General features: G+C 42.2%; 2 protein-coding genes across 2 annotated transcripts in view; one reads left to right on the top strand and one right to left on the bottom strand.

The window, feature by feature from the left end:
* Positions 1-27,858, bottom strand: part of 5-HT2B (5-hydroxytryptamine receptor 2B) — a 434,870-nt gene that overhangs the window by 304,228 nt on the left and 102,784 nt on the right. The window contains exon 2 of the mRNA XM_069325468.1: positions 16,521-17,934. Coding sequence (XP_069181569.1) covers positions 16,521-16,881 — 361 coding nt within the window. The 5' untranslated portion in view covers positions 16,882-17,934. The remainder of the gene's footprint in view (positions 1-16,520; positions 17,935-27,858) is intronic.
* LOC138365368 (uncharacterized) lies at positions 17,444-23,666 on the top strand. The gene is made up of 2 exons (XM_069325676.1): positions 17,444-17,474; positions 22,645-23,666. Exons 1-2 carry the CDS (start codon positions 17,444-17,446, stop codon positions 23,664-23,666), a joined length of 1,053 nt encoding a protein of 350 aa, XP_069181777.1.

Here is a 27,858-nt window from a genome sequence, read left to right as displayed (position 1 = left end):
TCCTAAGGTTCCGGGTTCGATCCCCGGTGGAGGCTGAAACAAATGGGCAGAGTTTCTTTAACCATGATGCACTAGTTCACTTGTCAGTAAATAGGTACCTGGGAGTTAGACAGCTGCTACGGGCTGCTTCCTGGGGATGTGTAACAAAAAGGAGGCCTGGTCGAGGACCGGGCCGCCGGGACGCTAAGCCCCGAAATCATCTCATGATAACCTCAAGGTAACTTAGTTCCCACCAGTGATCTCAAGCATCTGCAGCATCCTCAGTTGTCAATTAGATGAGAAGTCCCAGTGGAGATTAAACATATTACATCTTAACTGATGTTTAAGTCAGAGATGATGTGAAGCTGCTCTGTGCTGAAGCTGTTAGCTGGAATTGTTCACATAACATTAGACGGGTGAAAGTGTTATATAATTTCGATATAAAATTAATGCTCGTTCTGTATGTTCATAAAATGGAATGAGACATAAAAGACTCGTTTCTCATTGTCCTGTAATTGATATAATTATGTATTTTCCTAATGGAGAGTGACTCCTTCTGTTCCTCATTTTTCGAGAATATTTGATATCGTAAAGAATTATAAATTGAAGTATTATTTTATAATATTATAAATGTTTTAATGATTGCAATTATAGGGCTTTATTAAATATTAACTGATTAATGTGTCGTGAGGGATTAAGTTCATTAATAAGGATTAAAAGTTACTAGTGTGAAGTGAGTAGATTAGAGTTTCCCAATTATTTTTTGTCCATTTATGATTAATTACAAGGTCTGTGACATTCACTTAATTCAGTGAGTGACAGAGCATCGTTGTTGTTAATGTATTGTTTGTAGATGAGTAGATGTTTGTAGATGTTTGTTTGTAGATGTTTGTAGATGATAATGTATTATAGATGAGTCATTGTAAATTGACGTAAAACATCTTGGTCTTACTTGGTGACAAGTCACTCATCTCTTGACCTCACAGTCATTCATCTCTTGACCTCAGTCAAACAACGCCATATCCTCGCTTGAAGCAGGTCCGCGTTCCCTCCGAGGTGTCGACGTCTCTTGTTAAGGGAGAGACGTCGACGTTTTGAGGACGAGACGTCGACGTTTTGAGGACGAGACGTCGACGTTATGAGGGCGAGACGTCGACGTTTTGAGGACGAGACGTCGACGTTATGAGGGCGAGACGTCGACGTTCTGAGGGCGAGACGTCGACGTTATGAGGGCGAGACGTCGACGTTATGAGGGCGAGACGTCGACGTTATGAGGGCGAGACGTCGACGTTATGAGGGCGAGACGTCGACGTTATGAGGGCGAGACGTCGACGTTATGAGGGCGAGATTAGAGGTCGGCCGAGGAATGGTGACCTCTTTTGTCGACATGTTTGAGCATTAATTACGGTGGGAAGAGATAGAGTCTGGCGCTGAGTGAAGGGAGAGGAAGAATAGGGAAGAGGTAGGGAAGGGGGAGAATGAGAAGAGTGAGAGATATCGAGGAAAGAGAGAGATAGAAAAAAGATTTAAGGGTACATGAAAAACGTGAGGGATAGTGAGAGGGAATATGAGTAGTGTGAGAGAAAGGGAGAAGTAGAGTGAGACTAAATAAGAGGCAGCGCGGGGAAAATGAGAAAGATAAGAAATAGGAACAGAGAGATAGGAGAAATAACTTAAACAGGAGTGATAAAGCGGTATCAGGCATAGAGAAAGAGATGTAGGAATAGAAGTTGATGGGTTGACGAGGAGAAGAGAGAGAAAAGGAGAAGGAGGAGGAGAGAACGAATTAAAAAATAAAATGAATGTAATAAAAGCTGCAATTAATGAGGCAGATACTGAAAGATAGAAAGTTATGAGGCAGGTACTGAAAGATAGAAAGTTATGAGGCAGGTACTGAAAGATAGAAAGTTATGAGGCAGGTACTGAAAGATAGAAAGTTATGAGGCAGGTACTGAAAGATAGAAAGTTATGAGGCAGGTACTGAAAGATAGAAAGTTATGAGGCAGGTACTGAAAGATAGAAAGTTATGAGGCAGGTACTGAAAGATAGAAAGTTATGAGGCAGATACTGAAAGATAGAAAGTTATGAGGCAGGTACTGAAAGGTAGAAAGTTATGAGGCAGGTACTGAAAGATAGAAAGTTATGAGGCAGGTACAAATGGAAGAATTGTTTTAAAGTTGTGAATACGAAGTCCAGATGTTAAATGAGACAGACACACGTAAACAGAATCGAAGAGCTAACGAATGGTTAACGAAAGGATAACGAACGGTTAACGAGAGGATAACGAAGGATAGCGAGAGGATACGAAGTGTTGACGAGAGGTTAACGAGACGAGACATTAACGAAGGGTTACGAAGTATTAACAGATGGTTAACGAGATGGTCAACGAGAGGTTAACGAACGAGTTAACGAGGAGTTAACGAGAAGTTTATGAAAAGTTAACGAGGTATCAGAAGCAAATTAAGGTGAATGCAAGGAAGAGATATAAGTGAATGGACAACGAGACATTTGAGAGGGTGCGAAGCAGGGAGCTAGAGACAAGAAGATGGGAAAGGTAAGGGAGAAAGAGAGAAATAGAGAAGGAGAGGGAGATGATAAGTGAGGCAGAGCAATAAAAGTAAGGAGAAGGACCAACGTGAGAAATATACGACATGGATAAAAAAATATCTGTTCAAATTATTTAGTAAGACAATTTATTTGTGAAAAAGATGTAAAGGAAGAGAGAGAGAGAGAGTGATAAAGAGACCTGCGTAGTGAGAGAGACAAAGAAACAAGAGAGAGGGCCTTGCTAGACAGTACGTGAGGTAGTGGGGAAAGGGGTAAATGACACTGCAGTTGAATAAGGTCATTTCAAGACATTAACATAATTGTCCTGACCAGCAAGCCTCACCTTCCGCGGCTCCACTACCGAGACTATCTATATCTAACTCAGGAAACCTAACCTACCATACGGCAGAAGACAGTCGTAGTTCACAGAAAATTGATCTGGTTAGTAGACAGCAACGACTCAGCTGTCTCGCTACCGTCAATCGATCTCCAATATCTCAGACAATAATCACGATACAATTAAGCGATGATTAACGAAAGGTTAACGAATTAACAGCATTTTAATATCGACGTTGGTTACTTTGTAGTCCAAAATACGATTTCTGTTGATGCTTGAACTATTACCTACACTTGTACAAGGTTGGAAATGCCAATTACTACAAGGTTCATTAATTAGGCCAGCAATATCTGCCTGGCCCAGGCGATGAATTTTTGTTGCTGAGGCGATACCGTCGACGGTGATCGCTGATCAGACTAATATTACAGATGATACAAGCATGCAGATGAATGTAGCAACGTAGTTTCATTGCCTTAAAGTTTCATTGCAATTTAATTGAACCCAGTGAGCTGGGCAAGAAACTTACAGCAGTAAGACGTACTACATTTGTATTTAACAACAGTGAATGTAAAATTTTCACTTGACGCACAAGTCGCTCCCAGCTACAGTATTGTTGAAACACAGTAGTTACCTGCTTGATGGGGTTCTGGGAGTTCTTCTACTCCCCAAGCCCGGCCCGAGGCTAGACTTGACTTGTGAGAGTTTGGTCCACCAGGCTGTTGCTTGGAGCGGCCCGCAGGCCCACATACCCACCACAACCCGGTTGGTCCGGCACTCCTTGAAGGAAACAATCTAGTTTCCTCTTGAAGATGTCCACGGTTGTTCCTGTAATATTTCTGATGCTCGCTGGGAGGATGTTGAACAACCGCGGACCTCTGATGTTTATACAGTGTTCTCTGATTGTGCCCATGGCACCTCTGCTCTTCACTGGTTCTATTCTGCATTTTCTTGCTTTTCTAGTCTAGTCTTCCATTTTCTAGTATAGTGTGAAATGAATCAGCGTTGATTGCTTCACACTCGCAGTAAGTGAGAGTGAAGCAAAATGTGATTTATGTTATAATTTTGATTCTGATGGTGATGTTAGCTTTCATGTGTATTATTGTGCTTTTTGGGGGTCATAATTTTGATCATTTGGTCATATGGCGCCCGACACAGTTCTGAGTATGGATAATTGGTTGAAGTCAGTGAGAGGAGATCTGCTGTCATCAATCTGATGCCCGACGTCATAGAGTGAAGACCATCACCCCATTGTGCTCTGTGCTCAGTCCCGAGTCGTCGTATTTAGAGCCCTGTCTCTCCAGCCCTCCATGCAGGTTCCACGATATTTTGACCAGCCGCTGTCTCCCACGAGGTAGCATCATGGAAATGGATCACTTTCATAAACAAATCACAATCTAGTCAGCTGTGTGTAGTCGGTTGATGTAAATTACATACTTTTATGCATGTTGAGCCGACATGCTGCAAGTTAGCGAAAGAAGGAATGATCGCTGATGCAGAATTGCTCTTGCGAGTGTAACTACTGGCCTGTGGCTGTCGATGGCTGAGCGTCTTGTGTTGTGGTGACCAACTTCTAGTTGACCACGAGGTCGGGCCACGTGGTGAAACCTTTATAACATCACCTTCATTCACAACAAGAAGACCATTGCACACAGAAATCACAATTGCGTGATGCATCATATGAACAAATCAAGAAGGGCCGTGACGAGGATTCGAACCTGCGTCCGAGAGCATCCCAGACGCTGCCTTAATCGACTGGTTTGTGCCTCGGAGAGGCTGCAGGATCCAGTAAGTTCAGTAAAACTTCGGTTTCAACTCCTTTTGATCATGTCGTAGTTCAGTCAATTAAGGCAGCGTCTGGGATGCTCCCGGACGCAGGTTCGAATCCTCGTCATGGCCCTTGTGGATTTGTTCAAGAAGACCATACTCTCTTATCAAAGGTTCCAATCAGACAAAGACGAGACTAGATATTGGTCATCTCGCTGAGTTCTCGACTTTGTCCATAAGTCTGGTAAAACATTGAACTGCTTCTTTTGACGATGACTTTGGGTCATTAGGAGTGCCATAGATGGTTCTAATGAAGCTGTTAATAGTGCACTGTAATCCTCCAGTAGCTCTCTCTCTCTCTCTCTCTCTCTCTCTCTCTCTCTCTCTCTCTCTCTCTCTCTCTCTCTCTCTCTCTCTCTCTCTCTCTCTCTCTCTCTCTCTGTCTCTCTCTCTCTGTCTCTCTCTCGCTCTCTCTCTCTCTCTCTCTCTCTCTCTCTCTCTCTCTCTCTCTCTCTCTCTCTCTCTCTCTCTCTCTCTCTCTCTCTCTCTCTCTCTCTCTCTCTCTCTCTCTCTGCCTCTCTCTCTCTCTCTCTCTCTCTCTCTCTCTCTCTCTCTCTCTCTCTCTCTCTCTCTCTCTCTCTCTCTCTCTCTCTCTCTGCCTCTCTCTCTCTCTCTCTCTCTCTCTCTCTCTCTCTCTCTCTCTCTCTCTCTCTCTCTCTCTCTCTCTCTCTCTCTCTCTCTCTCTCTCTCTGTCTCTCTCTCTGTCTCTCTCTCTCTCTCTTCTCTCTCTCTCTCTCTCTCTCTCTCTCTCTGTCTCTCTCTCTCTCTCTCTCTGCCTCTCTCTCTCTCTCTCTCTCTCTCTCTCTCTCTCTCTCTCTCTCTCTCTCTCTCTCTCTCTCTCTCTCTCTCTCTCTCTCTCTCTCTCTCTCTCTAACTCTCTCTCACTCTCGTTTTTAATCGTTCGCTTATCAAAGTCTTCAACACCCGCGGTCTTCCGAAGGGGTGTGAGGAGGGAGGGAATTATCAAGGGGAAAGCGCCAAGTCCATTACGACTGTATAGCACTGGAAAGGGGTCAGGATAAGGACTTGGGATGGGACGGTGGGAAAGAAATGGTGCCCAACCACTTGTAGACTGGTCAGAGGAGCGCCAGTGGAATCTCTCCATTACTAATCCATATACTGCTGCATATGTTGTTCAAATTCTTTATTTTGTACTAGTTTTTTTAAATATTATATATGGCGGTACTTAATGTAACCCTACACCCTAGTAATATTAATATTTTTATTATTATCAGAACTGCTATTACAACCATTGCTATTACAACACCTCTTAAATCTACTTCTACTTCTACAGCTTCTACCATTCAATTACTGTTACTTCTGGCGACTCTAATATCACTGCTAACATTTCTTGTCAAACATCAAGGGTCAGTACTGATTCTACTAGCAACATGTACTGCTATTAGAGAGTACTATCACTGCCAGTAGTTCGAGCCCAACAAAGCGCTACACAAAGGACAAAGGATGGAAGGAGTAGAGAAAGAGGAAAGAGGAAGGGGAGGAGATGGTAGGAGGAGAAAATTAGAAGGGGGATAAAATGTGGGGTAAAATAGACGCGGAAGAGAAAGGGGGAATATAATGCCAGAGCCAGTAAAAAGGGGTTAATGGGAAGGGAATGACAGGAAGGGTGAATAGAGAGATTAGTGAAGGGGAAAGAGGAGAAGAAGAAGAAGAAGGGGAAGGGAGGAAGCAGAATAAACAATTGGCAACAAAAGAAAATTACACGAATATGGGGGAGCAAAGAAGAGAAACGACAACAGAAAACGGGAAAGTGGAGAAAAAAATAGTGAGGGGGGAGATAATTTCATTACCTAAATCCTATTATTTAGGGCGTCTCACTAGCTAATTACCTGTTGTACCTTAATCACTAACGCCTCACCCCACCCTGAAGGTGATTGCACTCTAATTACCTACGGGGGCCACGTCAATCATAATCTTGCCGCTGCACTAATTGCTTGCTTTCATATCTTTAATGGGTATTTATACTGACAGGGATTTGTAAGTGCTTCTCTCTGAATTAGTTGCGATTAAATGAGCACAAAATGTTTTGGTGCGTATTTTGTCGTGCTAATTGAAGGTGAAACTTTTTCTCTTTACATATACTTCAATAATATATTTTTTTTTAATTATAATCAATGTTGTTTTAAAACAAACAAAACAGGCATTATATCTACGATTTTTTTGGTTCATATTTATTAGGGATTAGGAATTATTATTATTATTTTTCTTGATTGTATTATGTTTTCATGTGTTGTTGTTATAGTGAATATGTTCTACATATTTTTGTCTGATTTCGCACTTGCATGTTATCTATAATGGATAACAAGCACTTGGTTGTTATCTGTCATTGATAACAAGTATTTTCTTGTTATCTGTCAATGATAACAAGCAATTTCTTGTTATCTACCATAGAAATAATCACATGATTGTTATCTATCGTCAGACAACAGTCAAGGAGAGCAAGCAATTAACACAAGAATTATAAAACTCTCAGTTTATCTCTGGGGAAAAAATATATTAGTTAACAACACCTAAATACCCAATAATATACACTTGCAGATTAGGTTCCTTGAAGCGATAAACATAACGATCAATGCTCAGTCAATAACAGTGCAAAAACCTGCCAATTAGCGGTCAAGGAAAGCGAAAATACATCAGTTCTCAGTCAATTAACTTCCCAAGAGAAGACAACACTTCTTCACCTTTGATGCAATTAACTTCCCAGGAGATGACAGCAGCCAATCATAATTCGTATGATCAACGAAGAAATAATCATATATTCTAATGTTTCATTAACTTAGCAGTCGCGGAAATGGAATTGGATATATATTTTTTCTTTATCAACATATGATCAAAACAACATGTATTAATCTTTGCATGTTTGCATATTTCTTTTGTCAATTCAGTGGCGATTAATATATATATATATATATATATATATATATATATATATATATATATATATATATATATATATATATATATATGTATATATATATATATATATATATATATATATATATATATATATATATATATATATATACATATATATATATATATATATATATATATATATATATATATATATATATATATATATATATATATATATATATATATATATATATATGCTTGTCTCTATGTCTATCAAAGATTAGAGGCCGGATGCTTTGCGTCTGCTCACTACCTAACTTTTGAAGATGATACATGGGTGGTACGGGAGAGTCACAGGCCCACTGGGGTTGGCAACAGTGTCTCCCTTTAAGAAAAACCAGTTCCTATTCCTAATCATAGAGATTCCTAATTGTCTAAAATAGTTTTGTTTTCCTGTGAGTCCTATATGTCGATGTTTGCGGATGACGCAAAGTTGATGAGAAGAGTGGTGACAGATGAGGATTGTAGGACCCTCCAAGAGGACCTGGACAGGTTGCAGAGATGGTCAGAGAAATGGCTACTGGAATTCACCACGAGCAAATGTAAAGTTATGGAAATGGGACTAGGAGATAGGAGGCCAAAGGGACAGTACACAATGAAGGGGAACTGCCTACCTGTAACGACGCGAGAAAGAGATCTGGGAGTGGATGTAACACCTAATTTAACTCCTGAGGCACATATAAATAGGATAACGACAGCAGCGTTCTCTACACTGGCAAAAGTTAGAACATCATTCAGAAACCTAAGTAAGGAGGCATTTAGGGCACTTTACACTGCCTACGTGAGACCAGTCTTAGAGTATGCAGGCCATCATAGTGTCTCACCACCCATCCCTGAAAAAACACATAAGGAAACTGGAAAAGGTTCAGAAGTTTGCAACTAGTCTCGTTCCAGAGTTATGAATGATGGGGTATGAAGAGTGACCGAAGGAACTGAACCTGACGACACTATAAAAAAGGAGGTAGCAGGGATATGATTGGAACGTATAAGATACTCAGGGGGATTGACAGAGTGGAAATAGACGAAATGTTCACACATAATACTAATAGAACGAGGGGACATGGGTGGAAGCTGGAAACTCAGATGAGTCACAGAGATGTTAGGAAGTTTTCTTTTAGCGTGAGAGTAGTGGGAAAATGGCATGCACTTAAGGAGCAGGTTGAACTTTAAAACTATATATGATAAGAAAATAGGACAGGAGTCATTACTGTAAAACACTAGCGGGACAAGGGCGGGATCCAAGAGTCAATGCTCGATTCTGTAGGCACCAATAGGTGAGTACACATATACACACACACACGAGGCTGACTCCATACACAGTTTCAAGTGTAGATATGATAGAGTCCAGTAGGCTCAGGAATCTGTACACCAGTTGATTGACGGTTGATAGAAGAGACCAAAGAGCCAGAGCTCAACTCCCGCAAGCACAACTAGGCGAGTACAACTAGGTGAGTACACAAGCCCGTGTACATAATCGAATTTAAAACAGTGGCCATAAGACATGGAGTCACGGAAGGGAAAGTAGATTATAAAAGAGGAGACTACAGGAAAGTAAGAGAGTATCTGGGACGTGTGCAATGAGAGGAAGACCTTAGAGGGAAAACGGTCCAGGATATGATGGAGCAAGTCAAACTGAGGTGCAAAGAGGCAGTACAGAGATTCATAACAAAAGTAAGAGCATACGTCAGGCTGCGAGCAGCCGCGTCCAACAGCCTGGTTGATCAGTCCGGCAACCAGGAGGCCTGGTCGACGACCGGGCCGCGGGGACGCTAAGCCCCGGAAGCACCTCAAGGTAACCTCAAGGTAAGTAGTAGGAGATGCAGGTCAGTGTTCAATCCCCGACCATCCAAGTTGTTGGGCACCATTGCTGTCCCCCATCTCATCCCAAATCCTTATCCTGACCCCGTCCAAGTGACCATTAAGTCGTAATGGCTTGGCGCTTTCTCCTGATAGTCCCCCTTCAATAGACAGTGCCAGAAAGCGAAAGCAAAAAAGCAGGAGAGAGTAGAAGAAATATAGGAGGACAAAGGACAAACGAAAATCTGAGTGGATGCAACAGTGCAAAGAATAAATACATAAATATAAAAAGATTGGCCAAAAGAAACTACAAATTATATTGCTTCTAAAGCAAAGAAATAACCTCTTACATAGTCATATAAGAAGGAAAATTACATGTGAATGACCAAGTGACTAGATTGCAAAATAGGGGAGGTAGATATTAAGAAAATGGTGAAGACGTTTGTGAGGAACTCAATGCCAGCTTCCATGGAGAGTTCACTACTGAACCTTAACAGCTCCCAGAGATGGATGAAGAGTCAACTTCTCACGAAAGACTATTAAATATTGAGTTAAGAAGCGGAAGAAGTGAGAATACAGCTAACATCATTAGATGTAAGTGAAGCTATTGAACCATAGATGTTTTAAGAAGCAGTATAGGCTCTCAGCGTCCCTGCAGCACTAAACTTTAATGAGTCACTTACAAAGAGGAAATTACCCAGCTGCTGGAAGACGGCAAATGTGGTGCCAATCTACAAGAAAGGAGATAGAGTAACTTTAAGTAACTTAAATACTTTATAAATGAAATAAATATCTGCATTGTTTCAGAAAACTGTTCTTAAATATTGGTGGTTCCAAGTTTTTGTCATTTTTATCACAATTATTATTATGATAAGGATAATCTCATGATACATGAGGAAATAGTTCACAAATTATATCCATTTGCATGAAGAGATTCAGCTATAGATCTAAGTTACAAGAGCTCTGTGTTCAGAGAGATCCGGACAAACTACTGAATTCTGAGAACGTGCAAATTTCTATAATTTAATAGTCTAATTGGTTCACATCCGGTATACTTAAAATTTCCTTCACGTCACTATAATATTAAACTTCGTAAATTGTCGTCTACACTTCCGTGGGAATAAACCTCGGTTGCTTCTGGAAACTTTCCCTATTAAGACTACTGAATAGCTCGGTCGATAGAGCTTCGGACTCACACGCCTCGGGTCCATGGTTCGAGACTCCTAGAACCCAAGTGAATGGAATTTAGCTTCATGTTTTACCAACGTAAATCTACTACTTTAACTGGAAGCTACAGTTTTAGCAATCCCTGTACACCTGTTCACTCCAACGACATATGGTATATCTTTAAATCACATGCCAAATTAATGTTCTAAATCTAGGGCGCTCGCTAAAAACTCTGCGGTGGCGAGCATCCACGTTTCATTTACTTCCCATGTAAACAAAATGCAAATTTACAAAGTACGTTAATTTACTTATAAAAAAATCATAAATGCATATTTAATAAATAAACAAGTAAATGTAATCAACTATAAAATTCACACTATTTTATTGTATTTACAATGAATTATTAACTAAATACTTATCTAACGAAGGAAGTCATTTGCCTGCAATGAACTTCACTGAAAAATAGTTGACTGAAGATGAGGACGGAAGAGATGTTGAACAAAGATGACGAACCACGAACTAAGATATTGAAAGAAAGACATTGAACTTAGATACTGAAGGAAGGACTGATATTGAAGTCCTGCCATCAGTATCTATCATCATGGAGATACTGGTGGATGGGGAATTGAAGGACGACAGGTGAACGGATATATTAAAGAAAGATAAGACGAATATATCAAACCAAGAACGTATATATATTAGGATCAAATAAGGATTATTTCATGCCCCGCAATTTTTAAGGGGCAGGAAAAATTTAAATTATTTTTTAGCCTTAATTCTTGGCATGAAGAAGTAAGAGCCAGCTCAGTCTCACACCAGACACCAGGCGACGTCTCTCACACCTCGAAGAACAGTTTTATATTTTTGTTAAGTTAATGAACTTAATAAAAGGGAGGTAGTTTATAGGGGAAAAGCGCCAAGCCATCATGACTATATTGCACTTGGATGGGGTTGGGATAAGGATTTGGGATGGGACGGGAGGAAAGGAATGGTGCCCAAGCACTTGGACGGTCGGGGATTGAACGCCGACCTGCATGAAGCGAGACCGTCGCTCTACCGTCCAGTCAAAGTGGCTAGTGAAAGTATTCCCGGCAGAGGCAGAAACAAATGGACAGAGTTTCCTTCACCCTGATGCTCCCTGTTCACCTAGTAGTAAATAGGTACCTGGGAGTTAGACAGCTGCTATGGACTGCTTCCTGGGGATGTGTGTGTGTGTGTATTCACCTAGTTGTGCTTGCGGGGGTTGAAGCTCTGCTCTTTCGGCCCGCCTTTCAACTGTCAATCAATTGTTACTATTATTTTTTTCCACACCTCACACACACACCCCAGGAAGCAACCCGTGACAGCTGACTAACTCCCAGGTACCTATTTACTGCTTGGTAACAGGAGCAATAGGGTGAAAGAAACTCTGCCCATTGTTTCTCGCCGGCGCTCGGGATCGAACCCGGGACCACAGGACCACGCGTCCAGCGTGCTGTCCGCTCAGCCACCGTGTGTGTGTGTGTGCATTAGATAGAAATATAGTAGTAGACATAATTGAGAAAAAATTAATTGGTTACAAAGGCGGGTCCAAGAGCCTAATAGCTCGATGTTGCAGATACAAATAGTAAATACACACACACACACACACACACACACACACACACACACACACACACACACACACACACACACACACACACACAGAGGCGGGGTCCAAGATCCATACAATGATGAGGTTGGTCGTGTGTAGTGTAGATGGATACAATGATGAAAAATCGTGAGTAATGAAGATGCCGTGTTCCACCCAAACAACACCAGGAACCCTCCTTTAGTTTATATATATATATATATATATATATATATATATATATATATATATATATATATATATATATATATATATATATATATGCGGAAAATCCACAGAGAAATATGAAATGAGGTGAACGTTTCGGCTTTGTTAAAGCCTTTGTCAACACCAGACTGACTAAGGAGAAGGGAGAAGGGGAGGATATATAGGCCGACACCTGACCAACCCATCCCTAGGGTTGGTCAGGTGTAATTAACCAAAATCAGGTATAGCTTAGCTTAAAATGGTCAAAGAGGATTAAGCGGTCAGAGAATAAGGATGAAAGATTAAAGAAAAGCCTCATGAACACACAATATATGAATATACAATTATAATGAGACATTGTAAGCCTCTCTATCAGAGTTGTTTCTTAAATTGTTGTGCAATATTATAACTTAAAAATGGATCAAGTTTGTACATTCCAGTACTAACATTAAGAAGATTTGGACACTGACTGATTAGAGCAGACTCAATCAAATTCCGTTCCACGAAATCCCCACAATTGGTAATGCTTTTTGCCCCATTCCAGTTAATATTGTGATCGCATAAACTCGTATGTAGATACAATGCATTAGACGTTTGGGCAGTTCTAATACTATAAGCATGTTGTGACAACCGCAATTGTAAGGACTTTCCTGTTTGTCCAAGGTACACAGAATCACAATCATTGCAGGGAATTGAATACACACAACCTGCTGTATCAGGGGAGTTTTTTATTAAATTGGATTTGATCGTACTATTAGTGAACACCAAATTTATATTAAGTTTCTTAAAAATCAGAGACAATTTTTCAAGTCCACTCGCATAAGGTACCACCAATGAGTTAATAATTTTTGGTTTCGCCTTAGGGACGTGATTATAAAACGTACGTTTGGCTTGTACAAACGAGAAATCCAAAAACCTCTTAGGATATTGTAAACTCTTCCCAATTTCATATATTTTAGCAATCTCTTCATCAAAAAACTCAGGGCTGCAAACGAAACGTTCACCTCATTTCATATTTCTCTGTGGATTTTCCGCATAAAATGATCAGTGTTTTGTGATCGTCAATTGCATATATATATATATATATATATATATATATATATATATATATATATATATATATATATATATATATATATATATATATATATATATATATATATATATATATATATATATATATATATATATATATATATATATTTGTGCGTCAGTTTAACGCACAAATGATACTCACGCGGCCCCAGGCATGACTAAGTGATTTGATCCTTGCCCAAAATGGCCAACGAGTGTTGTCGGGTCTTGGGGTAAAGGGTCAGACGACCTCCAGTACTTTTGTACAGTCAGTGTGGCCGAGTGGTTATAGTACTAGACATGCCAAGTGGGCATGAAGGCCTTGGCTGACCGGTTTCGAATCCTTCACGGGGGTTAGCCCCCCCATGAATAAGGGGGCCCCACGCCCCATCCCCCTGTGTAATGATGCTCAACATGTTCTTAGTTAATATCCTGAATTTGACGCAAGAATGCAGGGTTCGATATCAATAATCACATTCAATAAAGATAAGTAGTAAAGCGACCACATGGGACGAGCGGGCCAGTGGTGTGAGACGCAGGTCTGGACGCAAGGTTCCGGACAAGGTAGTGACGCTTGCGTCACCAAAGGCCAATCCCTGCTGCTGTTATATAATCCATGACGCAACTTTAAAGTCCACCGGACCACCACAGGGTGATTTGATTTTAAATTCCTCATGCTATCGCTAGTGTCTCTCTCCTTGGACTTCAATGGCGCCTCGTGACCTGATAGAGGGTTTCCTCTCGGGGTTTGTACACTATTTATTGGGTTCACACTTTTGTTGGTACACACTTTTGTTGGTACACACTTTTGTTGGTACACACTTTTGTTGGTACACACTTTTGTTGGTATACACTTTTGTTGGTACACACTTTTGTTGGTACACACTTTTGTTGGTACACACTTTTGTTGGTATACACTTTTGTTGGTACACACTTTTGTTGGTACACACTTTTGTTGGTATACACTTTTGTTGGTACACACTTTTGTTGGTACACACTTTTATTGGTACACACTTTTCGTGGGTTCACACTTTTGTTGGTATACACTTTTGTTGGTACACACTTTTGTTGGTACACACTTTTGTTGGTACACACTTTTGTTGGTACACACTTTTCGTGAGTTCACACTTTTGTTGGTATACACTTTTGTTGGTACACACTTTTGTTGGTACACACTTTTGTTGGTACACACTTTTGTTGGTACACACTTTTCGTGGGTTCACACTTTTGTTGGTATACACTTTTGTTGGTACACACTTTTGTTGGTACACACTTTTGGTGGTTCACACTTTTGTTGGTACACACTTTTGTTGGTACACACTTTTGTTGGTACACACTTTTGTTGGTACACACTTTTGTTGGTACACACTTTTGTTGGTACACACTTTTGTTGGTTCACACTTTTGTTGGTACACACTTTTGTTGGTATACACTTTTGTTGGTACACACTTTTGTTGGTACACACTTTTGTTGGTTCACACTTTTGTTGGTACACACTTTTGTTGGTTCACACTTTTGTTGGTACACACTTTTGTTGGGTACACACTTTTGTTGGTACACACTTTTGTTGGTACACACTTTTCGTGGGTTCACACTTTTGTTGGTATACACTTTTGTTGGTATACACTTTTGTTGGTACACACTTATGGTGGTTCACACTTTTGTTGATATACACATTTGTTGATACACACTTTTGTTGGTACACACTTTTGTTGGTACACACTTTTGTTGATACAAACTTTTTATATTATTTAATATACCCACCACAGTCTTGACTATTAATCACCTCTAGTTGTACTTAAATACCTCAACCAGGTCCAGTGTAATATTATTATTAATAGCAGTAGTGATGCTCTATTAACAATAGAATTAATATAAATAATTATGTTACTGTAATTTATAATTACGAATATTATATAATATCTTCAGATTTGAGCAACTTACCGAGATGTACACACCAGCTGATTAGACTCCACAGGAGACCTGACACCCTTGTCAGCCAATCTTCCAATCAAAGATTCGTTGTTGCTCTCATGGAAGTATGAATTTTAAGAATGGGGTAATTGTTTACATTGTAAGGGAGGAGGGAGGGGAATGGGTGACTGTAAGGGGTCAATGGTGGTTAAGGTATGGAGGGGAACGATGTTATTGGGGCTGGCTGTGACCTACAATTATATGGAACGACACTGACATAGGGTGAAGGGACGATGATTTACGGACACTAGGGTGAAGGGACGATGATTTACGGACACTAGGGTGAAGGGGCGATGATTTACGGACACTAGGGTGAAGGGACGATGATTTACGGACACTAGGGTAAAGGGACGATGATTTACGGACACTAGGGTGAAGGGACGATGATTTACGGACACTAGGGTGAAGGGGCGATGATTTACGGACACTAGGGTGAGAGGGACGATGATTTACGGACACTAGGGTGAAGGGACGATGATTTACGGACACTAGGGTGAGAGGGACGATGATTTACGGACACTAGGATGAAGGGACGATGATTTACGGACACTAGGATGAAGGGACGATGATTTACGGACACTAGGGTGAAGGGACGATGATTTACGGACACTAGGGTGAAGGGACGATGATTTACGGACACTAGGGTGAAGGGACGATGATTTACGGACACTAGGGTGAGAGGGACGATGATTTACGGACACTAGAGTGAGAAGGACGATGATTTACGGACACTAGGATGAAGGGACGATGATTTACGGACACTAGGATGAAGGGACGATGATTTACGGACACTAGGGTGAAGGGACGATGATTTACGGACACTAGGGTGAAGGGACGATGATTTACGGACACTAGGGTGAAGGGACGATGATTTACGGACACTAGGATGAAGGGACGATGATTTACGGACACTAGGGTGAAGGGACGATGATTTACGGACACTAGGGTGAAGGGACGATGATTTACGGACACTAGGGTGAGAGGGACGATGATTTACGGACACTAGAGTGAGACGGACGATGATTTACGGACACTAGGGTGAAGGGACGATGATTCACGGACACTGACCTAGAACAAGGACGACGATGGAGAGCGGCATGACCAGAGAGGCCACCATGAGGTCCGTGACAGCCAGAGAGAGCAGGAAGTAGTTGGTCATGTTCTGGAGACGACGGTCCCACGAGATGGCCAGAATGAGCAGAATGTTCCCGAAGAGTGTGAGGAGGACCACTAACAGGGCCACTAGACCCCACCAGTTGACCCCAGGTGACCCCACACCCCCCACTACCCCCTCCTCCTGCCATGACCCCGGCTGTGTGCCGTTCTCGCTCCAGAAGGTCAGGTTAACGGGGTTGAGGGAGTGGGCGTGGTCTCGGAGATGGATGATTGGGTAGTCAGAGGTGGGGTCGTGACCCCCTGGGCCGGGCATGGGGGTCAGTTATCACACACTGATAACTTCACTACTGGTGTTTCCAATCATTTGACCTCCCACACCACGCTGACCCTAGAGGTCACGTAGGCGACATAATCACACAAACTACCTCGTTCACTCGTTAAATAATGTAGTTCGGTGGGCATTAATAGCCCCTCTCACACGTCTTATCTATAAACACTATAATAATTAAACTTTAAATAACGGCATAGTTACACTGAACGCTGTTAACACCAGAATTGTGTAGTTTACAAACACCGCTTAGATACTTCAGTAATTAAACCCACAGACAATACCAATATTTACATATATATATATAAATATATATATATATATTATATATGTACAAACACAGAATAATTTTCAAGGTCCGTTTCATTCACAGCAGCAAAGGAAAGTTTTTAACAACACACAGGAATGACATTTTCGGAAGGACGCGTGAATTCATTGTATAATATTAGAGTGTATAACGCTCAACGCTGCAGCTATACAGTAATGTATGATACACTTTGTGTCAGAAATGAGGTTTGTGTGTTAGTATGAGCGTGACAGTGGCATCATGACACATGGTAACTCATCAGTGGTCAAGGGTAACTGGGTTTACATCCTTCGTCACTGTATCATGGTTTTCATTCATTGTAAACCACGGTTTTCAGTCACTGTAAAAAAAATGGGTTTCAGTCACTGTAAATCATGGTTCTCAATAGCGGAAAAAACACGGTTTTCACTCATCACTCAACACGGGTTTCATCAGCCGTAAAATATGGTTTTCACTCGCAGTAAAACACGGGTTTTCAATAATTAAAAAATGGTTATCACTAAAAGTTTAACATTGCTATCATTAACTGTTATCTCTATTATCTCATATCTCCCAAAACATACGCACTTATCTTTGACATAAAGCCGACCATCCTTATCTACGGATACCAGGTGTTCCTTATCTACAGATATCAGGTGTTGCCAGATACTTTTCCAGTCACAGATTACTAACATATGAGGTCCAAGTCTTTCCAGAGCTGCTTGATGCCTGGGTAACACTCACTCAAGCACCTGCAACAGAAGAAAACATTGTTTTGTTAAATTTTAAAGAGCTTTCATTTAAATATGTATACAAAATCTACTCTAAAAATGCATATTTTGCATGCATGTGAGTGTGACTGGATTGCGATATCTTTGAATCGTTTTTTATATTAGTATACAGTTTATATATATTGACTCGGAGGATAATTAATTTCATAGTTTATATTAGTCAAATATACACAGACACACACACACACACACACACACACACACACACACACACACACACACACACACACACACACACACAGCAGCTAAGGAAAGCAGCTAACGTAGTCCCGATATACAAGAAAGGGGATAGACAGGAGGCACTGAACTACAGGCCAGTGTCCCTAACCTGCATACCATGCAAGCTGATGGAGAAGATTGTGCGAAAAAAACTAGTGGAGCATCTGGAGCGAAGGAACTTTGTAACACAGCATCAACATGGGTTCAGGGATGGCAGGTCCTGCCTCACAGGGTTACTTGAATTCTACGACCAGGCAACAAAAATAAGGCAAGAAAGAGAAGGGTGGGCAGACTGCATATTTTTGGATTGTCAGAAAGCCTTTGATACAGTACCACACAAGAGGCTAGTGCGAAAGTTGGAGATGCAGGCTGGAGTGAGAGGGAAGGTACTCCGGTGGATAGAGGAATACCTAAGCAACAGGAGACAACGAGTCTGTGTGAGGGGTGAGGCCTCAGATTGGCGAGACGTCACAAGTGGAGTCCCGCAGGGGTCAGTCCTTGGACCTATACTGTTTCTGGTATATGTAAATGATCTCCCAGAGGGTATAGATTCGTTCCTCTCAATGTTTGCCGACGATGCAAAAATTATGAGGAGGATTGAAACAGAGGATGATAGTAGGAGGCTACAAGATGACCTGGATAGACTGAGTGAATGGTCCAACAAATGGCTGTTGAAGTTCAACCCGAGTAAATGCAAAGTAATGAAACTAGGCAGTGGAAACAGGAGGCCAGGCACAGGATACAGAATAGGAGATGAAGTACTTAATGAAACAGACAGAGAGAAAGATCTAGGAGTTGATATCACACCAAACCTGTCTCCTGAAGCCCACATAAAGAGAATAACGTCTGCGGCATATGCGAGGCTGGCTAACATCAGAACGGCGTTCAGGAACCTGTGTAAGGAATCATTCAGAATCTTGTACACCACATATGTAAGACCAATCCTGGAGTATGCGGCCCCAGCATGGAGCCCGTACCTTGTCAAGCACAAGACGAAGCTGGAAAAAGTCCAAAGGTATGCTACTAGACTAGTCCCAGAACTAAGAGGCATGAGTTATGAGGAAAGGCTGCGGGAAATGCACCTCACGACACTGGAAGACAGAAGAGTAAGGGGGGACATGATCACAACCTACAAAATCCTCAGGGGAATCGACCGGGTAAACAAGGATGAACTATTCAACACTGGTGGGACGCGAACAAGGGGACACAGGTGGAAGCTGAGTACCCAAATGAGCCACAGAGACGTTAGAAAGAACTTTTTCAGTGTCAGAGTAGTTAGTAAATGGAATGCATTAGGAAGTGATGTGGTGGAGGCTGACTCCATACACAGTTTCAAATGTAGATATGATAGAGCCCAATAGGCTCAGGAATCTGTACACCAGTTGATTGACGGTTGAGAGGCGGGACCAAAGAGCCAGAGCTCAACCCCCGCAAGCACAATTAGGTGAGTACAATTAGGTGAGTACACACACACACACACACACACACACACACCCACACACACATACACACACACACACACACACACACACACACACACACACACACACACACAGGTCGACACAAGTCATGTTATGGTTTGGCCAACGTCAGGATTGAAAGGAAACATGTAAAGTGGTTACCTGCGTCTCCCCCGGCCTGCCTAAGAGGCCATCTCCTGCCCATCAACACCCTAGCACCCTCCCCCTAATCACCCCACCCTGGCAACGTCATCCAATCACCCTCACACACTAGCAACGTCCTCTAATCATGCAGCCTCATCCTAGCAACGTCATCCATTCAGACCAATCCTAGGAGCACCACTCAGTCATCCTAACCCTATCAACCTCACCCTAGCAGTGATACCCAATTAGCTTCACCCTAGTTATGTCAGCCAAACGTTCTCACCCTAATTATATCACCCAATCGGTTTCACTTTGTAACGTAATCCAATTTGCCTCACCCTGGGAATATAACATGCGTGTAGTCACCCTGGCAGCACACTCTGAGTATGGTCACCCTAGGAACCTAATATTAGTATGGTCACTTATGAGGAAAATCATTCACTGTTACGCAATATGGCATTTTATATCATATATAAATTTTTATCCATAAATCCCTGGAGCTTTGGAGTCAAGTAGTTTGTAGCAATATACATATATATATGTATATATATAATATATATATATATATATATATATATATATATATATATATATATATATATATATATATGTATATATATATATATATATATATATATATATATTTATATATATATATGTATATATATATATATATATATATATATATTTATATATATATATATATATATATATATATATATATATATATATATATATATATATATATATATGAGACTTCCTCAAATAACAACACTATTCCACTCAAACCGATTGTCGACGTCTGAAACAAATTGTAAGAAAATCTACATTCTCACAATAATAATATTTAGCCAAGACAATAGAAGCTTAAAAAGGTGTTGATATCTGTACACAAACGTCCTGTTCTCTCTGTCTGTCCATCACTCCACACTCTTGCCCACTAACACCACCCTGTCTCACCCATTCCACCAACTGCCGTCTTTCCTATTCCACCATCACCCTACACTTCCCTCCATTCCACCATCACCTTTCCATCTCTCCCATTTTGCCATATATGAAGCTTCTCCTCCATCTCCCTCAAACATAAAAATACAATTTATGCAAACATAAAACGCGATTCACTTATTCACGAACAAAAATGACACAGCTGACTATAAATCACAACTCCCAGGCATAAAACACGAGAGACTGCTGATAAAACACTGGAAAAAACACAGCATGGAGAGAGAGAGAGGGGGGGGCTATTCCCCCCCCACACAGCCTCAGTTCCCAGCCAATAATTGCTGTGAGAAAAATCAGGTTTAAATCTGTTTTATATTCAAGGTGATTTCGTGGCTTAAAGCTTAAACTTATCACGAAATTCAGGGAGAAATGTATTTTGGTTGTAGCTGTGTGTGGTTGTTGTTGTGTTAGTAACATTGGTAGTAGTGACTGTTGTATTAGTGACTTTGGTAGTTAGTGTAACTTTGGTAGTAGTGACTGTAGGCACCTTTTTAGTAGTAGTAGTTTTAGTAGTAAGTAGATGTTGCAATAGTAGAGGAAGTTGATGTGAGTGGTAGATAATGAAGGTAGATGTTAATATAAGAAGTAATATTTCAAGATTGTGTATAAAGTATCAATAGTAGAACAGTGGTAGTAATGACAGTAATAGTAGTTGAAGTAGAAGTAGGAGTATTAGTAGTATTAATACTCTCTCTCTCTCTCTCTCTCTCTCTCTCTCTCTCTCTCTCTCTCTCTCTCTCTCTCTCTCTCTCTCTCTCTCTCTCTCTCTCTCTCTCTCTCTCTCTCTCTCTCTCTCTCTCTCTCTCTCTGTCTCTCTGTCTCTCTCTCTCTCTCTCTCTCTCTCTCTCCCCCTCTGGCCCACACAACAAACAAACAAACAACAAAACCACAATTGATCAAGTCATTAAACAAAAACTTTTCACACCTAAAAAAAATCTTGCGAGACGTTAATTAGTGAACTCGCTAAAATGGGTTCCATTTTTCGAAATAAAATTGAGAAATAGTTGTTTGAGTTGTTTGTCATGATTGTTGAGAGAGAGTGAGAGAGAGAAAGAGAGAGAGAGAGAGAGAGAGAGAGAGAGAGAGAGAGAGAGAGAGAGAGAGAGAGAGAGAGAGAGAGAGAGAGAGAGAGAGAGAGAGAGAGAGAGTGAGAGAGACAGAGAGAGAGAGAGAGAGAGAGAGAGAGAGAGAGAGAGAGAGAGAGAGAGAGAGAGAGAGAGAGAGAGAGAGAGAGAGAGAGAGAGAGAGAGAGAGAGACACTGACAGACAGACAGACAGACAGAAGAGAGATGGGGAAAGTTGAACGTTTGGGCAAAATCGTATTTAGCTGGGAGAGTTACCCCGGCTGCTCCCAGGTCTACTTTTCCTTCCCCCCCCCCCCCTCTCTCTCTCTCTCTCTCTCTCTCTCTCTCTCTCTCTCTCTCTCTCTCTCTCTCTCTCTCTCTCTCTCTCTCTCTCTCTCTCTCTCTCTCTCTCTCTCTCTCTCTCTCTCTCTCTCTCTCTCTCTCTCTCTCTCTCTCTCTCTCTCTCTCTCTATCTCTCTCTCGCTCTGCCTCAGAAAATGTAATTCTGTATACGAGTCTACTATTTTCCCTCAGGTGGAGACACTCTCAAAAACACTCCCACATTAGTGGATGTGCTTGCTGTGGTGTCTCATGGCTTTTATTATGAACCCCAGACCAGCACCACTGAGCCGTCAGGGGTGAGACCACCCTCACCCTCCCAGCACCACCACCTCAACACACACACACCCTACTTAACAAGATACACCTGCCTCTCCAACACTCCAGTACCACTACACTACAATTATACACTGTCACCCTTACAGACACTGTCACCCTTACAGACACTGTCACCCTTACAGACACTGTCACTCTTACTGACACTGTCACTCTTACAGATACTGTCACCCTTACAGACCCTGTCACCCTTACAGACCCTGTCACCCTTACAGATACTGTCACCCTTACAGACACTGTCACCCTTACAGACACTGTCACCCTTACAGACACTGTCACCCTTACAGATACTGTCACCCTTACAGACACTGCCACCCTTACAGACACTGTCACCCTTACAGACACTGTCACCCTTACAGACACTGTCACTCTTACAGATACTGTCACCCTTACAGACCCTGTCACCCTTATAGACACTGTCACCCTTATAGACACTGTCACCCTTACAGACACTGTCACCCTTACAGACACTGTCACCCTTACAGACACTGTCACTCTTACAGATACTGTCACCCTTACAGACCCTGTCACCCTTATAGACACTGTCACCCTTATAGACACTGTCACCCTTATAGACGCTGTCACCCTTATAGACACTGTCACCCTTACAGACACTGTCACCCTTACAGACACTGTCACTCTTACAGATACTGTCACCCTTACAGACCCTGTCACCCTTATAGACACTGTCACCCTTATAGACACTGTCACCCTTATAGACGCTGTCACCCTTATAGACACTGTCACCCTTATAGACACTGTCACCCTTATAGACACTGTCACCCTTATAGACGCTGTCACCCTTATAGACACTGTCACCCTTACAGACACTGTCACCCTTATAGACACTGTCACCCTTATAGACACTGTCACCCTTATAGACACTGTCACCCTTATAGACACTGTCACCCTTATAGACACTGTCACCCTTATAGACACTGTCACCCTTATAGACCCTGTCACCCTTATAGACACTGTCACCCTTATAGACACTGTCACCCTTATAGACACTGTCACCCTTATAGACACTGTCACCCTTATAGACACTGTCACCCTTATAGACCCTGTCACCCTTATAGACACTGTCACCCTTGCAGACACTGTCACCCTTATAGACACTCATGAATAAATGCAAGGATTTGTTAAGGGGGTTAATGAGTTTATCTCAGGTAGATCTCTTCTTTCTTACCAGTAATTAATCGATTTCTCTCAGTAAATGAGTTTATTTGACAGTGTGTTTGTGTTCGTGTGTGTGTGTGTTTGTGTTCGTGTGTGTGTGTGTTTGTGTTCGTGTGTGTGTGTGTTTGTGTTCGTGTGTGTGTGTGTTTGTGTTCGTGTGTGTGTGTGTTTGTGTTCGTGTGTGTGTGTGTTTGTGTTCGTGTGTGTGTGTGTTTGTGTTCGTGTGTGTGTGTGTTTGTGTTCGTGTGTGTGTGTGTTTGTGTTCGTGTGTGTGTGTGTTTGTGTTCGTGTGTGTGTGTGTTTGTGTTCGTGTGTGTGTGTGTTTGTGTTCGTGTGTGTGTGTGTTTGTGTTCGTGTGTGTGTGTGTTTGTGTTCGTGTGTGTGTGTGTTTGTGTTCGTGTGTGTGTGTGTTTGTGTTCGTGTGTGTGTGTGTTTGTGTTCGTGTGTGTGTGTGTTTGTGTTCGTGTGTGTGTGTGTTTGTGTTCGTGTGTGTGTGTGTTTGTGTTCGTGTGTGTGTGTGTTTGTGTTCGTGTGTGTGTGTGTTTGTGTTCGTGTGTGTGTGTGTTTGTGTTCGTGTGTGTGTTTGTGTTCGTGTGTGTGTGTTTATACTCACCTAATTGAACTCACCTATTTGTGCTTGCGGGGGTTGAGCTCTGGCTCTTTGGTCCCGCTTCTCAACTGTCAATCAACAGGTGTACAGATTCCTGAGCCTACTGGGCTCTATCATATCTACACTTGAAGCTGTGTATGGCGTCAGCCTCCACCACATCACTTCCTAATGCATTCCATTTACTAACTACTCTGACACTGAAAAAGTTCTTTCTAATGTCCTTGTAGCGCATTTGCGTACTCAGCTTCCACCTGTGTCCCCTTGTGCGTGTGCTACCCGTGTTAAATAATCCATCCTTCTCCACCCTGTCAATTCCCCTGAAAATTTTGTATGTGGTGATCATGTCTCCCCGAGCTCTACTGTCTTCCAGCGACGTGAGGTGCAGTTCACGTAGTCTGTCCTCATAACTCATGCCTCTTAGTTCTGGGACTAGCCTAGTGGCATACCTCTGAACTTTTTCCAGGTTCGTCTTGTGCTTGACTAGATACGGGCTCTATTCTCGGGCTGCATACTCCAGGATTGGTCTTACGTATGTGGTATACAAGGTTCTGAAGGATTCCTTACACAGGTTTATGAAAGCAGTTCTGATGTTAGCCAGCCTCGCTTAGGTCGCTAATGTTATTCTTTTGATGTGGGCTTCGGGAGACATGGCGTGATATCAACTCCCAGATCTTTCTTTCTGTCCGTTTCGTGAAGGACTTCATCTCATATTCGGTATCCAGTGACTGGCCTCCTAGGTCCTCCTCCTCCTAGTTTCATTACCTTACATTTACTTGGGTTGAACTTTAGTAGCCATTTGTCGGACCATACCTTCAGTTTGTCTAGGTCCTCTTGTAGCCTCATACTATCCTCCTCTGTCATGATCCTCCTCATAATTTTTGTATCATCAGCAAACATCGAGAGAACCGAGTCAATTCCCTCTGGGAGATCATTTACGTATATCAGAAACAGTAGAGGTCCAAGGACTGATCCCTGTGGGACTCCACTGGTGACTCCCCGCCACTCCGAGACCTCACCCCCTCACGTTGACTCGCTGTGTCCTGTTGCTTAGGTACTCTCTTATGCAGTGGAGTACCTTCCCTTTCACTCCTGCCTGCATCTCCAGTTTGTGCACTAGTCTCTTGTGTGGTACTGTGTTAAAAGCTTTCTGGCAGTCCAGGAATATGCAGTCTGCCCAGCCCTCTCTCTCTTGCCTGATTTTTGTTGCCTGGTCATAGAACTCAATTAATCCTGTTAGGCATGATTTGCCATCTCTGAACCCATGCTGATGTTGTGTTATAAAGTTCTTCCGCTCCAGATGTTCTCCTAGCTTTTCTTGCACATTTTTTTCCATCATCTTACATGGAATGAAAGTTAGGGACACTGCCCTGTAGTTCAGTGCCTCCTGCCTATCACCCTTCTTGTATATTGGGACTACATTGGCTGTCTTCCAAATTTTTGGCAGTTCCCCTTTTTCCAGTGACTTGTACACCATGGAGAGTGGTAGGCACAGAGCTTTTGTTCCTTCCTTTAGAATCCACGGTGAGATTCCATTCGTGCCTCTAGCCTTTGTCACGTCCAAATCTAGCAGATGCTTCCTCACCTCCCCACTGGTAATCACAAACTCCTCTAGTGGTGTCTGGTTTAATGTTCCCTCCCTTATCTCTGGCACTTCTCCTTGCTCTGAGGTGAAGACTTCCTGGAATTTCTTTCTGAGTTCCTCGCATACTTCCTTGTCGTTTGTAGTGAATCTTTCTGCCCCTATCCTCAGTTTCATTACCTATTCCTTCACTGTTGTTTTCCCACTGATGTGGCTATGCAGCATTTTGGGTTGAGTCTTTGCCTTGTTCGCTATGTCATTTTCATATTGCCTCTCTACCTCTCTTCTCACCCTGACGTATTCATTCCTGGCGCTCTGGTAACTTTCTCTGCTCTCTAGTGTTCTGTTGTTTCTATAGTTTCCCCATGCCCTTTTACTTAGCTACTTAGCTAGCCAACATCTCTGATTAAACCATGGGTTTCTCATCTTCATTTAATTTTTTTCCTTTTGATCTGGGACGAACTTGTCTGCATCCTCCTTACACTTCTGTGTGATGTAGTCCATGATGCCTTGAACCGTCTTTCCTCTGAGCTGTTTCCCAAGCTATTTCAGTTAGGAATTTTCTCATGTCCTCATAGTTTCCCTTCCGGAATGCCGGCCTCTTGCTTTCTGGTCCCTTCCTTGAGAACATTAACCCTTCTTCGACCAGATACTCAAACAACAGTACACTGTGATCACTCATACCCACGGGGTCTTCACGACCGATTTCCCTTATGTCTGTATCGTTCAGAGTGAATACTAGGTCGAGTCTTGCTGGTTCATCATTGCCTCTCATTCTTGTGGGACCCTTGACATGCTGACTTGAAAAGTTTCTAGTCGTCACCTCTAGCAGTTTCGCTCTCCATGTTTCCTCACCACCATGTGGTTCTCTGTTTTCCCAGTCTATCCTTCCATGATTGAAGTCGCCCATGATGAGCAGATAGGATCAGTTTCTACAGGCAGCAGCGGCTGCTCTCTCAATGATAGTGTTAACTGCCATGTTGTTGTTGTCATACTCTTGACTGGGTCTTCTGTCATTTGGTGGAGGGTTGTATATTACTGCTACTACTACTCTTGGTCCTCCCATAGTCTGGGTGCCTGCTATGAAGTCTCTGAACCCCTCGCAGCCTGGGATGACCATCTTCTTGAAACTCCATTCCTTTCTCATTAGTAGGGCCACTCTATCTCCTCCCCTACCTTCCCTCTCTTTCCTTATTACCTTCCCAGGTACTCCCAGGTACCTATTTACTGCTAGGTAACAGGGGCATTAAGGGTGAAAGAAACTTTGCCCATTTGTTCCTGCCTGGTACGGGAATCGAATCCGCGCCACAGAATTACGAGTGCTGCGCACTATCCACCAGGCTACCAGGCCCCCGTGTGTGTGTGTGTGTGTGTGTGTGTGTGTGTGTGTGTGTGTGTGTGTGTGTGTGTGTGTGTGTGTGTGTGTGTGTGTGTGTGTGTGTGTGTGTGTACTCACCTAGTTGTACTCACCTAGTTGTGTTTGCGGGGGTTGAGCTCTGGCTCTTTGGTCCCGCCTCTCAACCGTCAATCAACAGGTGTACAGATTGTGTGTGTGTGTGTGTTTGTGTGTGTGCGTGTGTGTGTGTGTGTGTGTGTGTGTGTGTGTGTGTTTGTGTGTGTGTGTGTGTGTGTGTGTGTGTGTGTGTGTGTGTGTGTGTGTGTGTGTATGTGTGTGTACTCACCTAATTGTGCTTGCGGGGGTTGAGCTCTGGCTCTTTGGTCCCGCCTCTCAACCGTCAATCAACTGGTGTACAGATTCCTGAGCCTATTGGGCTCTATCATATCTACATTTGAAACTGTGTATGGAGTCAGCCTCCACCACATCACTTCCTAATGCATTCCATTTACTAACTACTCTGACACTGAAAAAGTTCTTTCTAACGTCTCTGTGGCTCATTTGGGTACTCAGCTTCCACCTGTGTCCCCTTGTTCGCGTCCCACCAGTGTTGAATA

The sequence above is a fragment of the Procambarus clarkii genome, chromosome 16 (assembly GCF_040958095.1).
Source record: "Procambarus clarkii isolate CNS0578487 chromosome 16, FALCON_Pclarkii_2.0, whole genome shotgun sequence".
Lineage (NCBI taxonomy): Eukaryota > Metazoa > Arthropoda > Malacostraca > Decapoda > Cambaridae > Procambarus > Procambarus clarkii.
Note: the sequence above shows the minus strand (reverse complement) of the source record. Positions and strands in the feature narration are given on the sequence as shown.

Coding starts and splice junctions, on each gene's coding strand:
- LOC138365368 (XM_069325676.1), top strand. CDS start 17,444: ATGACACATGGTAACTCATCAGTGGTCAAGG. Junction 17,475..22,644: donor TAACTCATCAGTGGTCAAGG/GTAACTGGGTTT, acceptor TCACCCTTACAG/ACACTGTCACCCTTACAGAC.